Genomic DNA, 16,047 nt, shown 5'->3' on the forward strand with positions numbered 1-16,047 from the left:
CCGCCCGGGACAACACGCGATTTTATGCATTGTGATTCAGAAATATCATATTCAACCCAATTACATTGACGTGTGTGCATTTCAATAAATCAAACCGTAAGCCAATGCAGGGAATGTAATTAGCAATTGTACGTACGGAGAGGTGTAAAGGAATCTTAATAGGAGTGGGGAATGTGGAAGGAAATTGTCTCTTTGTGCGAGGGAAAGAACGTTTTAATTTCCAAATCTCAGGAACTATTCTTGCAATCAAAGGGGGTCGTGTTAAGGGAGATGTTTTATTATGTGGAAGGCGAGCAAGCAATCGTAATAGTGATCTGGTTAGGGTGCTATAAGTGTGTAACTTGCATTTAAGTGCTTACTATCAGAGTGACTAGATGAATTTGAAGAAATTATTAGCCCAAAGATGAAGCACATAAATAATCAATAGTGAGGTAAGCAAACACACACGGGGACTTACACAGGGGTTCTTGATTCTCACTTATATGCATCATTGTGAAATGTGTTGTATGACATACTTGTAAGTGGTGCAACCATGAATTTGTGCATATATATTTTTCTTTTTATGGGTAGAACTATGAAAAGGATCATAAAATGCTTCTCTATCGATGGTCCATCATCATAACGGACAAGCATTCTATGGAATCCGTTACTATGAGTTAGCCACTATAGACATTGTCATACACACACATGATGGTGTTTTGAAAGCTCCTTTTATAAATGATTCAAAGCCTCCATCTCTCGTCAAGGGTTCAATGTTCTTGGAGAACGTAATTTCGCCCCATTCTTCCTATTATCTTTATTTTGCGGTTGGAGATTAAGGTTTTGCTTGAAATATCATTGCCAAATCTCATGCCCACTTCATTTGCCAAATCAATTAGAATCAATGTGATATCATTATCTAACTTTTTTCCTGATCCTCTTTTTTGGAGGCTTTTTTCTATGTGTTGATTTTGAATTGTTTCTCTCTTTGCTAGATTTTCATCCAAAGTTTTGTTGAAATAATCACTACGTCAATGCAATACCATTAGCTACCCCTTCATTTGGGTTTCATAATTCCCTCCAAAAAAAATTACAAGTTTTCCTTTGCCATCTTCAACATTTCTGGTTGTCTCAACCTCATATGTTTACATTTATGCTTTTCACTTCTTCATAATTGTATGAAATAAAGTGGCATTTTCTTTGCTATTGTCTTTTAAATATATTTCTCTTATTGCATTACACTCTTCATTGAACTATGGATACTATTCCTTTACTGAAGGTTTTAGCTTTATAATTTCCCCTTATTATTTTGAATCTAATCTATTAACTTTCCATATAGATCTAGTTTTTCATTTATGAATTGAAGATTTGACGAACACTATGCATACAATAATAAAATAATAAATGTTATGTATATTGGAATATACATTTTTGGATCTAAAGCATATGCTCTATAGGTTAAGTTGAAATACAAACCATTGATATGAAATGTTGAAATCGATACTATTGGATTTGAAATGTTGAGATATATGCTATTATACAATATATATTTTACGTGTAGTTTTTTTTTTTTGATATCTAGCTGAATCAGCAACAACGATGGTATCGTATTCGTGTTACAAGGGGTCGAATCCCACCGGCTGCCACTATAACAGCTAGGAGGAATCACCCAGCCCGTAAGGAACGGCCCCTCAGGGTAAGACTAGACTTGAACCCATGACCTGCACAGCAGCACGAATGACTTAGTAGACCGTTCGCTGACCACGAGACCAAACCCCTGCGGGCTCATTTTACACGTAGTTTAACTCGTCTCTATTTTTGTCATTTTTCTAGAATAGTTTCCAATTAATTTTGGATGAAATCCAACAAGGATTTGTTGAAATGGCAAGTTTGAGATTTGTGATTTCCGCAATCTGAGTGGTGTTGTTGAGGTTTCTAAGGGCATTGAATCGATTTATGCATTTTAAACAATAAAAAAATACAATCTCGCCAAAGTTTGTATCATTGGATTATGATGTAAAAAAACAAAGCATAGAATAATTAAGTGATGGTTATATGTGTAACCTAACATATAATTTTTTATTTATTTTATTGCATTTAAATAAAAATAAATATGGCTCAATTGACACAACATTTTTTTACTTTACTACAATGTGTAAACAAGTATCTCATATGCGCAGAAAATATTTGAAGGCGGTATTGAGGCACGACGAGGGATTCTTCGCTGAAAAGGTATGTTGGTATGTCTCTCTCTCAGCGAATTTGTCATGTTCCCACTCTTCAGGATTTTGTTTTTTTCTCACTCTACATGATTTTTGTCTCTTTTAAACCTAAAAATTAGTTTTACTAATTCTCCTATCCATCTTCAGATACCCTGCTTCATCGTGAATATGTCTATGTTCGTGGGGACTTATTTTGCGAGATTATACTTGACATGGAGATTAGCAATGTGTCATTTCCTTTCGTGATCTTGCTGATCATTTCAGGATTAATGTATGGATGGATTTTGGTGGGGACTTCTCTCAAGTTGAACGAAGCCTATAACGTAGCTAGAAATATGTTGTAGTGACTACAATCACCCTAAATTTTTTTGCCTTAGTTTCGTTTTCGAGCCTGCCTACCAACCATCCTAGCAATATGTCTTGCACTGTCAAGTATAGGAGCTTCATTGGTTTTTCAACAGCTTGCTTGCTTGTGCATGATTGCTTGCTTCACTCCCCTCACAGGCTGCCACTTTTGATCCAGGTGGATGTTGGTGGCCACCCACCTATCCCATTTGGACCCCCACAATTGTATCTTTCAGTTTTTCACTTTCCTTAATTATAGCGCAGTTTACTATTTTTAGCTGTTTTTCGGGTCCTAAACTTCTGGAGCCGTTTTGAGGCCCTAAACGACGTTTTTTGGGAAATCCACGGCCATCGTTTTTTTTGATAAAAATCATGTCCTCGGAGAGATCTTTCCAACGGGCTATCATGCGCGTCAAACGGAGATAATACGACCAATTCGCGACCCCGAGAAGTTGGTTGTCCAACTCACCCCAAAACGGGGCCCACAATTTGGCGTTTCATCTTCTAGGGTTAGGTTTTGGAATGTGAAGGGTTTCCCATTGTTTCTCAATAATAAATAGGCCTTCGAGCCTCATTGTAAACACAATTCGGAACAGTTCAGAGGCATGTAGCTGACACATCTCTTCTCAGAGATAAGCTACCATCGCCCTAGCTGGGTTATTTCTATTTCTATTTGTAAGCATATTTCAGTATTTTCCAGTAATGAAATGAAGTATTATTTCCGCTGCATATATGTCTTTATAGTTATCTCTGTAATTTATTGCGTTCCTGTCTAAATCTGGATCAGTGGTATCAGAGCGGTCTGCTTTTTCTCTGTTTTTCTTTGCATGTCCCCAATGAGGTCGGGATATAAGGAGTTAGGTCTGGAACTGGTCGAACCTTTGCAAGACCAGCCTCGCAAATCTCGAAGACCTCCCATGGCGGATGAGAAGAAAGACGAGGGGGCAGGAGATCCTATCAGAATCTTGCTCGAAGAAGCCCTCGAGCGGCAAAGGAATGCGATGATGGATAGCTTTGCGCAGATCCTTCAGCGGCTACCCAGAGGCGACGCATCAGCTTCCAGCAGCTACTCTGGAAATGCCACACCCTTTAAGGTACAAGTTAATTTTGAAATCCCCATCTTCGAGGGTAAAATAGACGCGGATGTCGTAGATAAATGGTTAAATCTGCTAGAGAGTTATTTTTCTGTTCATGAATTTTCAAGTCGGGAAAAGATTGTTTTCGCCCTTCTCAAAGCAGCCCCCCAAGTCAAGGACTGGTGGGAAACCTACTGCGAGCAAAAGGATGAAAGTACAGGCTCACTGTTTTCAGCCGCACCCACTTGGAATGACTTTCGGGATGCCATCAAGGAGCAGTACTACCCTGTCAAAAGCTATGAGGACAAATACATCAAATGGACCACACTGCGGCAGGGACGAGACCAGGATGTGCCGGAGTTCACAAACATTTTTCATACCCTTCGTACACAATTGGGTATCAAAGATTCTGAGTTGCATCTAGTACTCAAATACCGCAGCTGCCTACACAGATACATCCAGGAAGAGATGGAGTTCTTGAACATCTCCTCACTCGGCACAGCATACCGATACGCTGTCAAAATCGAGCAAAAGTTCAAACAGAAGAAGCGAGACTTTGGATCTGCAAATCCGAAGTCTAAAGGACAAAGCCAAGGCGGGGTGACCCAAGACAACCCCACGAAGCCGAAGAAGGACACAGGAAAGTGGTGTGAGTTCCACAAGAGTCCCACTCATAACACAAGTGAGTGTCGGACCAAGCAATCGCTGGTGGCCGAGTTGAAGGCTTCCGAATCAGATGCATGTTCCGACTCTGAGCCAGAACCCGACAAGGGGAATGGCAAAGGGAAGCAGATCATTGATGCAGATCCTAGTGCCACTGTTGCCACTGCCAAGATCCAGAAGAATGAGCCCGAAGAGCCAGAGGAGGGGGAATGTCTTTTCCACTCACAGATGTGGGTGAAGGGTTCGCCGCTGCAATTCATTGTCGACAGTGGCAGCCAAAAGAACCTCATTTCAGCAGAGGTCGTGAAGCGGTTGGGCCTACTGACTACACCACACCCGCAGCCGTACAGTATCGGGTGGCTTCACGAAGGACGAGATCTCAAAGTTCGCTAGCAGTGCCGCCTTCCCTACAGCATCAAGCCCTTCAAAGATGAGGTATTATGTGATGTTACACCTCTGGATGTTTGTGATGTACTATTAGGCCAGCCATACTTGTGGAGGCGACATGTTATGTATGAGTCAAGGCCTCGCGCTGTCATTATTTCTTTGGATAATTCATTATACAGGATACCGGAGGTAGCACCACCTACTACCACCTCTTTGATCACTGCTAAGAAAGGCAGCAAGCTCATCTCACAGACTAGGAAATTTATTTTGTCTGGTTCGCTCCCAAAGTAAGGGGAAGATCGTTGCTACATCCATGACCCCCACGAAGGGTTCCTCCACGCAGCAGCAACAACAGAGGGATACAGTCAGAACAGAACACAGGAACAACTTCTTCTCACCCAAAGGGGTACCACACAAGTTTCAGGTGGGGAACAAAGTTTGGTTGCATCGACAGAAAGAACGCCTTACCAGAACCCATCGGAAGCTCAGGCCACTCCGACATGGTCCTTACACTAGTACCAAGGCTACGGGCAACAATGCTTTGAAGCACAACATTCCTCCATTCCTTCGCTTGCACCGAGTTTTCAATGTGGACCGTCACCGACCATGCTTCCCACCATTTCTGGACACATTAGAGATTGCAGAACAGCTCACCAGAGACCCAGCTCAGCAGAAGCTTCCTCATCTCAGGGAGGGACTCAACGCAATGGGGACCATTACTTCCTAAGGGGGGAGGAATGATCCAGGTGGATGTTGGTGGCCACCCACCTATCCCATTTGGACCCCCACAATTGTATCTTTCAGTTTTTCACTTTCCTTAATTATAGCGCAATTGGTCCTAAACTTCCGGAGCCGTTTTGAGGCCCTAAACGACGTTTTTTGGGAAATCCATGGCCAACGATTTTTTTGATAAAAATTGTATTTTTCGTCGTAGTCCTCGGAGAGATCTTTCCAACGGGCTATCATGCGCGTCAAACGGAGATAATACGACCAATTCGCGACCCCGAGAAGTTGGTTGTCCAACTCACCCCAAAACGGGGCCCACAATTTGGCGTTTCATCTTCTAGGGTTAGGTTTTGGAATGTGAAGGGTTTCCCATTGTTTCTCAATAATAAATAGGCCTTCAAGCCTCATTGTAAACACAGTTCGGAACAGTTCAGAGGCATGTAGCCGACACATCTCTTCTGAGAGATAAGCTACCATCGCCCTAACTGGGTTATTTCTATTTCTATTTGTAAGCATATTTCAGTATTTTACAGTAATGAAATGAAGTATTATTTCCGCTACATATATGTCTTTATGGTTGTCTCTGTAATTTATTGCGTTCCTGTCTAAATCCGGATCAACTTTGGACTTGGTCTAGCTACTGGCTTAGCAACTCCCTCAGAAAATTGCGTAATTCTAGAGGGGAACCAGCCTTCCCTCCAGAAATTGCGCAAATCTGACTAGCAGTCTACTAGGCTCAAAAATTGCGCAACCCTGTCTAGCAACCTTCCTTTGGAAAATGCGCAATCTAGCCCAGCAGTGCAGCTCGACCCAGAAATTGCGCAATTCTGGGCAGCTGTCAGCTGCTTCTCCCAGAAATTGCTCTATCCCTCTGGATAGCTAGCCCAGATTCCTCCCAGAAATTACGCAAAAATCCCTCTCAGTCAAGCAGGTTATTGCATGTGCCTTCATGTTGACCGGTTCCCTCTGGGACCGAGAAAACTTAACTTGCATGCATGGGCTACATTTTCCCGAAATAGAAAAAAGCAACATGCAAAAAGCACCCCTAGATTTTAGGGATCTACTTTTAACAGTTGGAGGTTACATGCAAAGATCGTTTTAGAAAATTTCCTCCAAGTATCGCTTTTTCCTATATTAGTGGCATGCGCGTCATGAGTTTCAAACTTATTTATTCGACACTTCAAAGCTCATTCTTCACATCAATCTTGGAGCTCTCACATCCCACAACACATGCAGGAGTCTTTGGCACATCCAACTCAGCTATTTCTGGGTAAGTCCTCTTTACTTGTCTTTTGCAGCGTCTTTGTTGCTTTTTGTGCTTTGGCTTGTGTGAGTGTTGTATGCTTGATTTCTGTGAACACTTGTTGTCGTTTGCATGCATGTTAGCCTGTACAAGCACCGTTTCAGTTTTCATTTGCATCTCACTGATGTCACATGCATGACATTGTTTTGCACGAACAGTCCTCGATTCGGCGACTCATTTTACACACATGCATGTTGTTCCGTTTTCGGAATCTTGCATTCACTGTTTTCATGCACAATCATTCACTCCTGCTTACACTCAGTATGACCATGCATTCACATCTTCATTTTCTTTCAGTTGCCCGTCGGCGAGTCTGGGAAACCTTGGCCCGGACTCTGTCTTACTCAAACAACATTGCGCAATTCTGAGAGGGAAGGATATGCCTTCCTCCCAGAAAATGTGCAAATCTCTTGATCCCCTTTTTTACTCCTTAATTTGTGTTCATTACTAAAGTCAATTGATAAGTCAATATTTGATCCCCTATCTACTGCCTATTCTAACTCAAGTTATCTCTTAGATGGATATTCTTATGTTGGTTGTTGCCACATGGAGGCTCTCTAAATTTCTCTAAAATTTAATTTATTAATCTTATTTTAATTCACCATCATCTTCTCTTAATTAAGTTTAATTGTTTTAGGATTAATATTTATCCTTACATTTATGTCTCTCTTTCCCCTTTTTACCTAATTAAATTACATTATCTACCTAATATTTTCCAACATGGGAAGGGTAGAGTTTTTAAGGTAAAATATTTTATTTCTTCCTATGATCCTCTTAACTCAAGTTTTATTCTTGATTTAATTACCTCGGTTTCTAACATCATTTACCCTTGATGTGAATTTACCTGGTTTTTCATATCTTGATTATATTTATTAATTTATTTATTTTTAATGATTTCAAGGGTGCCAAGTTTGGTCGTGCCCTTCAAGAACTTCCCTTGAAGTTCCAAGGGTGTCACGACTAACAGTTTATTTGTGATCCCAAGAGTGCCAAGTTGGTCGTGGCCTTCAAGAAATTTCCTTAAAGTTCCAAGGGTGCCACGCCACTTGCCCTTCAAGCATTCAGTGGCTACGAGGGGAATGTATAGGTGCAATGACAGAGACCACTATCATCTCTTATGTTGCATGCTATAGTGAGACTAATGGTGTCAGGGATCAAGGAATCTGCCTTGATGCGCGCCCCCCGGTAAAATCCTCATGAGCAACCCAACTTTGGGACCTGCCCTCATGACATCATAATCTTCAAGGAAAAGGTGTTTCAGCAAAGGTGTTTACTCAATACCATGGTCCAAAACCACGTAGAACCAATACCTTGGACCTAATACCTGGGGTCAATACCTCAGATGAAATACCATGGACCAAATACCACGGACTCAAAACTTAGTTTTCCAACATGTACGCACCTTTCCTTGCGTGAAAGTGCGTGAGTACGATATACGCGCCTTTGTATACAGTGAACTTGCGTGTATACACTACTTGGTATATAATGAACCTGCGTGTGTACACGACTTGGTATATAGTGAACCTGCGTATGTACGCAACTTGGTATATAGTGAACCTGCGTATATATTTTTCTTTCTTCATTCTTTGTAGTCTGATCATCAATTCTTTGCTACTGACCCGTTGCACTATGATCTGTCATCTATGTGAGTTGCCATCAAGGACAACACTTGTATCATAATGCCAACAAAATTTTGCTCAATTCGTTTGCAAACCTTTCCATATGACGTTAAGAAATTTGTTCATCATTAAGGTTTGTTGATTTGTTAATTTCATGTGCAAGTTAGACAACTTTCTTAAAGCCTTTTTTTTAACTAGGTTGTGTTTAGGCTGGGGCTAGTGAACATGTTGCATGCAAGAATGATCTGTCCAGCAGCAGGATGTTGTCATCAGAATTGTGTGTGACTTGATTGAGTCTTGACATTTTGTGAGGCAGTGTCACTCCACAACTGTTTTCCACTTTCCTGAGAACCCATGGACATTGAACCCCACACAAACTAATTAGTCTACACCTCATCGGTAAACTAGTTATTTATAAAAGTTTGTTAGCATGGTTGTAACAGCCCAAACTAAACATGTAATTAATTAGATTAATCAAGCAATTTATAATCAACATGCAATTATCAACTAATTAACATCAAAGTTCAAAACTATAAGTAGAGAAACTGACCTGTGATTTCAGTTGAAGTCTGCTAACTGCAACAAGGTTTTGGGGATGACTCTCCACCCAACTGTAGGCTCAATTGCACAAAATCTTGCTACAACTGACCACCCCCGAACCCTCAATCAACGTACTACTGCGAGGGAATCCTTTGTCTTAGAACACTATTCTCCCAAAAGAATGAATGATAGAATCTTGGAATGATAGAATGCCTTTCATCTTCCTCACCATCTATTAAATAGAGCAACATTAGAAGGGGAAACACATGCACACACTCCATGTGTCAACATGCAACTTTACTGCTTTCTTGTTTTATTCTTTTGTTTTTACTTTTTGATAATTTTACTGATTTTTACTATTTTTCTTGTTTTATTTCTTTTGTTTTTACTTTTTGATAGCTTTACTGGTTTTTAATATTTTTCTATTTATTCTTATTTATATTTATTTAGAACATGTAATTAATTTATTATTATTTATTATTTATTTATTTTATTTATTATTATTTATTGTTTATTATTTATTTAATATTTAATATTTATTTTTATTATTTATTATTAAGGGACATTACATTTATTTTATTATTTATTAATTCATGTAACAGTGCCGGTACCCTCTGCTGAACTAGTATAACCAGCAGGCATCGAAAGTTTCACAACACCCGGGAAATCCCAAGGAATCTCTGTCCTTTTTCCCACTTTCGGAATCAGGCATAAGCCTCCTCGGTCTGTATCCTAGTCCAAGGCTTGCGCCTGACTCAGAACTCATCTGCCCCAAGGCAGGCATCCGGTACGGTACTCAATGACTCCGGGCATCTCTCAAGGCTGGCCCACTCCCTCCACAACTACTAAAGTGCACAGCCCCAGACATCGAAGTCCTTACACCCCCACCAGACTCCGGCATCCCAATCCAATAACAGGCACCTAACCTAGAATATCAGGCACTAGGCCTCCTCAAGATGGTCCCATAGCCCTTCAAGAACTATCATCAAGAGCTACACAAGACAAACGAACCACTGGCATATGTAGTGTTGATTGAGTTTGTCCCTAGCCCATATGGTGTTACTTATTCTCCCTCGCACGTATGGGCTCACACGAGATCATCAAATAAACCGACCCTCATGACCCATTTGTGGAGTCTTGTCAATCATCAAACCTCGACATGCAACAAATGCATTAGCTATACCATCATAGTATCATAGAAAATAATCCACATGCCAAGTCTTGCATGTCATCATGAGAACATTCATCATTGTTAATCGCAACATTATGAATAATAATGAACTACATGCTCCTACATGTCATAAATTTGTATGCAACTATCACATGCTTTACCTTATGAAATACCATCATAAGTTATAACATCAACATATTTGCATCAAAGACATATCATGACTTCACATAATAAATGAACCACATGTCAATAAAACTCATATTATAGAATCATAATTCCTATGCCATTTTATGCATATCATATGAGTATTCAACATTAAATACCTATCATCACATAGTAAATGAATATGTCAATATAGCTTGACATAACATCATAATCATAAGGATACATCATCACTATAAGAACCACATGTGCATCATTATATCACGAAGCCTCATGTAACATTATAAACTAAACTGAAATCATATTCTACGATTTAGATGTATCATAAAGTTTAAACAATAAAACATGATTTAGATGCTCCATAAAAGTATCTGTCTTAGCTAAGTAAGCACTCCTAATTAGTTCACCAAACATTTTAATCAAGTAAATAAGGAAAGTCATTAAGAATAACATCTACATCTTCCCAGGTAGCTGACCCTGGGCTATATTGGTCCCACTGGACCTTGAATTGCTCAAACTCACAGTTCCTGAGTCGACAAACACGACGGTCCAGTATACAGAATGGTTCGACTTGAAGGACTCCCTCCTCGGAAACCTACAATTTTTCAAATTTTAGAACATGGGATGGGTTAGGTACATATTTTCTAAGCATAAAAACATGAAACACATTATGCATCCTTCTTAGATGGAATGGCAGCTCGACCTTATAAGCAACTGGTCCAATCCTTGACATTCCGAGGAGTAGGCCAAGTCATTATAGTTTCAATCTTACTGTAATCCACTGCAATGCCTTTCCCACTAATGGTATGGCCTAGATATTGAATTTCTTTCTCAAAGAAGGAACATTTAGTAAGTTTCCCATATAGCTTATGTTCTCTAAGGCATTGAAGTACCAATCTCAAGTGTTCTAGATGCTCCTTCTCATTGCGGGAATAAATGAGGATGTCATCCAAGAACACTTGAACAAAGCGGTCCAGATATTTTCAGAAGACACTATTCATCAAGTTCATGAAGGCTGTCGGGGCATTAGTCAAACCAAATGGCATAACAATAAACTCATAGTGTCCATATCACATTCTGAATGCTGTCTTAGGTATGTCTTCCTCCTTGATTCTTAGTTGATGATAACCTGACCGTAAGTCTATCTTGGAAAATATTGAAGCTCCTTTTAGTTGGTCAAAGAGGTCATCTATTGGAGGCATGGGGTACCTGTTCCAAATGGTGGCACCTGTTCCGAATGGTGGCCTTGTTTAGATCTCGGTAATCAATACATAACCTAAGAGTTCCATCCTTCTTCTTTACAAAGATCACTGGTGCACCCTAAGGTGACACACTGGGTCGGATAAAACCTTGATCAAGAAGTTATTTAAGCTATATACTCAACTCATTAAGCTCTGGGACAGTCATTCGATAAGGTGTTTTGGATATGGGTTCTATTTTTGGTTTCAAAGTTATGGAGAAATCGATTTCTTGAACTGGAGGCAAACCTGGTAGCTCCGAAGGGAATACATCTGCAAATACGGAAAGTAGTGGGTGCAACTTATCCGAGGACTTCTCATCTGTACGAACCATCTCTACCGCATAAATCTTGCACCCTTTCCTCATACACTTATTAACTTTCTTCGCTGATATGAGGCGCAACGTAACATCACGTCTAATGCCTTTTATTACTTTGGTTTCTCCCTGGTCATTTTTTAAGAGAACCGTCTTATTATAGCAATCCAGTATAGCTTTATGAGATTCAAGCCAATCCATTCCTACAATTAAGTCATAAGTCCCTAGAGTCGTGCTATACATGTTCATCTTGGTATCACACCCCCCAATGTTAACATTGCAATCTATTACCATTGACCCTACTGATTGCTGAGAGCCTGATGCCATTTCTACCATTCTAAAGTTACTTGCTCATGAGCTGTCAATCCACATCTAATTATTGTTGAAGGAGAAATAAAACTATCAGTGGCACCTGGATCAATTAACACAGATAGAGGGATGTTATTAATCATACCTGCGGACTCCACCATTCTGGCTTGGTGCTCAACCTGGCGATGGTTTGTGGCTGCATGAATTCGGTGTGGGTTTTGTGGTCTTCCTTCTTTTGCTTTATGTCTCTGTTGTTTAATCCGGGTTTGATACCTTGGACAATCCCTTCTGTAATGTGGACCTCGACATTGCCAACATTCTACTTGTTCTTGATTCTTACGTTGTACCTGTCCTTGGTCACCAAATCCTCTACCCCCACTATTAGTGTTTCTCAAGTAGGACTAACCCCTACGTCCTCCTGGAGGCAACCGAGAAGTTGCACTAGCGATCTAAGAAACATTGTTTTGTCTTCCTTGGAATCTATATGGCTTCCCCCTGGTCTATTTACCCTCATTATGGGATGTTCCTTCCCTGTATTTTCATCAACCACCATATGCTTTTTCATATTTATCGTCTTCAGGACTTGTTTGGCTAAACTAGTAGTCGTTGGCATAGTGGTGGGTTTCCACATGGCGACTTTTGCTCGAACTAAGGGATCGAGTCCATGCAAGAATCTTTCAACTTGACATTTATCATCAGCCATATAGTCCACGTGATGGACCAACGCATAGAATTTAGCTTCATAGTCCTCGATAGATCTACCATTCTGTCGCACTTCATGGAAAGCGCATACTTGTTGGTGTTTATACTCCTCTGATAGGTACCTAGTTCGGAAGGCTTCCTCAAACATTTCCCAAGTGACTTGCAATGGAGTGACTTGCATCTTTGTTTCTTCATTTACCCACCATAATAGAGCACCTCCTTTTAGTAGACTCATTGATATTTGGGCCTTTTCCCTTGAAGTGTATGCCTTAAAACTAAGTGCTCTTTTGACACCAATTACCCACGCTTCTACTTTTGAACCCCCCTCTTGTCCCGTAAACTTTGGTAATTGGATTTTTGGACTTATTTCATAATATCGAGGGTTGTTTGTCCATCTCTCGCATTGAATTTAGAATTTAGGTCTTGCCTCTGTTTTTGTTCCAACTCCCTTCCTTTACCTTGATCATTTCCTTGATCTTGTCCTTGGCTTGTGACCCAATCCTTAAAGATATTTGTCATTTCCCTAAGGGAATGTAATATAGCTTGCTCAACTGGGGTTCCAATCTCTGTAGTGGCAAGAGGTGGGGTTTCCACCTCAGGGTTGCATTGGGTTTGCCTTCGATGTTTAGGAGCCATGATCTCCCCTGTGTTTAATCAAGTTGAAATTTACATTACTTCCTTACTTATGTGCCAAAAGCTAAAATAAATCTAGAATATACCCTGATTTTAGAATATGCAATTAGTTACATCAACATATTCAACACACAATTTATTTTCTATTCATCCAAATTCATTTATTACAATACTTAAACCATAAATTATCAATAACCACTAATTTTATAGTATTATAGCATAGAAAACATGTGTTGGAAGGTAATAATAATGTCTGAATAAAACTTAGAGAGTTGTCTCAACATAAAATCAAAATTCGAATGAATAAAGCTTAATAATATTGGTGGCATTATAGGATGGAGATTATTGTTTTAAGAAGGTACTTGAATCCTGAAAAGAAAATTTATTCACCACTGTCTTTTGAAATTATATGTCACACCATTCACATATAAATTTGATGGACCATCCCAATATTAAGTCTACAGAGTCATGACCTTTATGTGCTAGGATAAATTGAAATTTTGTGTTGTAGAGTGAAATATTTTGAGGATCTGTTTAAGCAATCATAAGTTTATGTTAGAAGAAAGATGTTATTTCAAAAAAATTAAATGAACTGTCTTTCACAAAATAAAATAAATTGTTATAACAAATTTATTGAATGTATCTCGAGATTCTTATGGCCATTAAATGATTATTCTAAGAGGCTTTACGAAATGAAAAAAAAAATTAATTGAAAGTTAGCCATATCAAACAACCAAAGAGAGATTCCAACAGAAACACACCATAAACAAGAAGAGACACCGCCACCCGACCCAAAACTGGATCGGATAACTAGGAAGGTTATCCCTCCCCAAAACATAAAATAAAATCATTTTATTAATTATATGGCCTGCCTACAAGCACACTGCAAAGGCAACACCATATCAAACCCTAACGAAGCTTTAATGGCTACCGGGTTTTACATTCATCAATTACCTTTTTACTTCTAAACAAAAACTTCTTTAAGAGTGAGGATTCAAAATCGAATCCAATCCCCGTCCTTTGAAACCTACTATACACAATTTTCCATCAATTTACCGCTGCAGATTTCGAGATCTCGAAAAATAAATGTCTAAGATTTTACCATGACAATGCTCTCTAATCTTCTTGAAGATCAAATTTGAAGCCTGCATTAAATAAACCACGTCCAAATACAACGATAAACTTTCACGTGTCTTTATTTCTAGGTTATCCCTTCATCTACCGTCATCACATGGAAAAAGGCTTCTGCCCCTGTGATTTTGATTGCAAGTACCAAATGCCCAGTTCTCCAGAAAAAGGCATTTATGAGCGATAATAACAACATAAATATCGATAATAATTAAATAATTCCAATACAATTTCAAACAGAAAATTTGAAATAATTCAATAGTATATTTGAAAAATAGTGAAATAATTTTAACATAATTTAACGAAAATTTGAAATAGTTACACATTAAAAATTTACATTAACTAAACTATCCCTAATTTTCTGATATCTCAAAACAAAGATTCTCGTCTTATAGATAACGTCTTTAATTAACGCTTACTTGTAATATGTAATTGAATAAAAATAATCAATAGCACAATGTGATTAACTCTTTTAAATTAAATTTATTAGTCTGCCGTAATAAGCAGCAGTCATATTGCCCAATAAAAAAACAACTTCAATGTTATATTTAAAACACAAAACATAATCACGTGAAAAGCAACGATTTTTATTTATTTATACTTAAGAAAGGAAAAAAATACCATATTCTTATCATATTATTCTCAATAATTAACTTACTACAAGATACTTATTATTTATCATATTCTAAAAATTCCTTATTTTTTTTTAACTTCATTACATTTATAATTTATAATACAAAATACATATATAAATATATATTTTTATTTATATATAAATTTATTTTCAACATTTGAAGAAATGATATATATATATATATATATATATATTATTTTATAAAATTTATTGGACGTCATTTTTAACTCCATATAATTTACAAATCTAAGATTTTCATTCACATTAATATTGGGAGTTCTCTCCAGAGTAACACTTAAAATACAATCAAAATCAATAAAACAATCACTTTAAAATATAAAATTTTAAGACTATGTAGGCATATTCGGTGCGCACTGGTTTGACTCTCCTACGTGAGTCAGACAGGAATAATTATGAGGTCCACTCTTTTGAGCACCTTGGGTTCTGTCTAGTATTATTAGTTAAAAAGATTCAAGATCCGACCTGTTTGCTTATAATTCTTCTTACTCGCATGGGCACGTAATTGTCTAAACAAATTTAAAAGTAAAATAAAAAATAAACCTTGCAAACGATGGAAGAAAGGTTGCGGCCAGGCCAAAAATCAGAGATAAAGCTGGCAAGAAATTTACTATTCACTCCTTAAAACTTTTTCGGTTATGCCAGAGAAAATTCTTAAAACCCCTAATATGATGATATTCCGCTAGATCTTGGTTGATTAAGAGTAAGAAGAACCCTCGGCTTTCCTAGAAAATTAATTAGTGTGGCAGGATGAACATTAGAAAAACCCCTGGAAATTTTGCAAAGGATTTTATTTATTAAATCTCTCACTAAAGAGCAGATAAGATCTTTTAACACTTGAGATTGAGTTAGATTGGATTTTAGCAATATTTTTTT

The 16,047-nt window shown here is 38.4% G+C and overlaps 1 protein-coding gene and 1 pseudogene across 2 annotated transcripts in view; both read right to left on the reverse strand.

Moving 5' to 3' along the window:
- Positions 1-16,047, reverse strand: part of LOC149151555 (serine carboxypeptidase-like 50 pseudogene) — a 185,618-nt pseudogene that overhangs the window by 100,435 nt on the left and 69,136 nt on the right. The gene's annotated exons all lie outside the window — the stretch shown is intronic.
- On the reverse strand, positions 11,565-12,074 carry LOC149151559 (uncharacterized). The gene has a single exon (XM_089443198.1). The coding sequence runs from the start codon at positions 12,072-12,074 to the stop codon at positions 11,565-11,567; it is 510 nt and encodes a 169-aa protein (XP_089299324.1).

This window comes from Pinus tabuliformis, chromosome 9 (genome assembly GCF_031772625.1).
Source record: "Pinus tabuliformis cultivar Carrire ecotype Pingquan chromosome 9, CPIR1, whole genome shotgun sequence".
Lineage (NCBI taxonomy): Eukaryota > Viridiplantae > Streptophyta > Pinopsida > Pinales > Pinaceae > Pinus > Pinus tabuliformis.

Excerpts from the sequence above, each read along its gene's own strand:
- LOC149151559 (XM_089443198.1), bottom strand. The coding sequence starts at position 12,074 with ATGGCATCAGGCTCTCAGCAATCAGTAGGGTCAATGGTAATAGATTGC.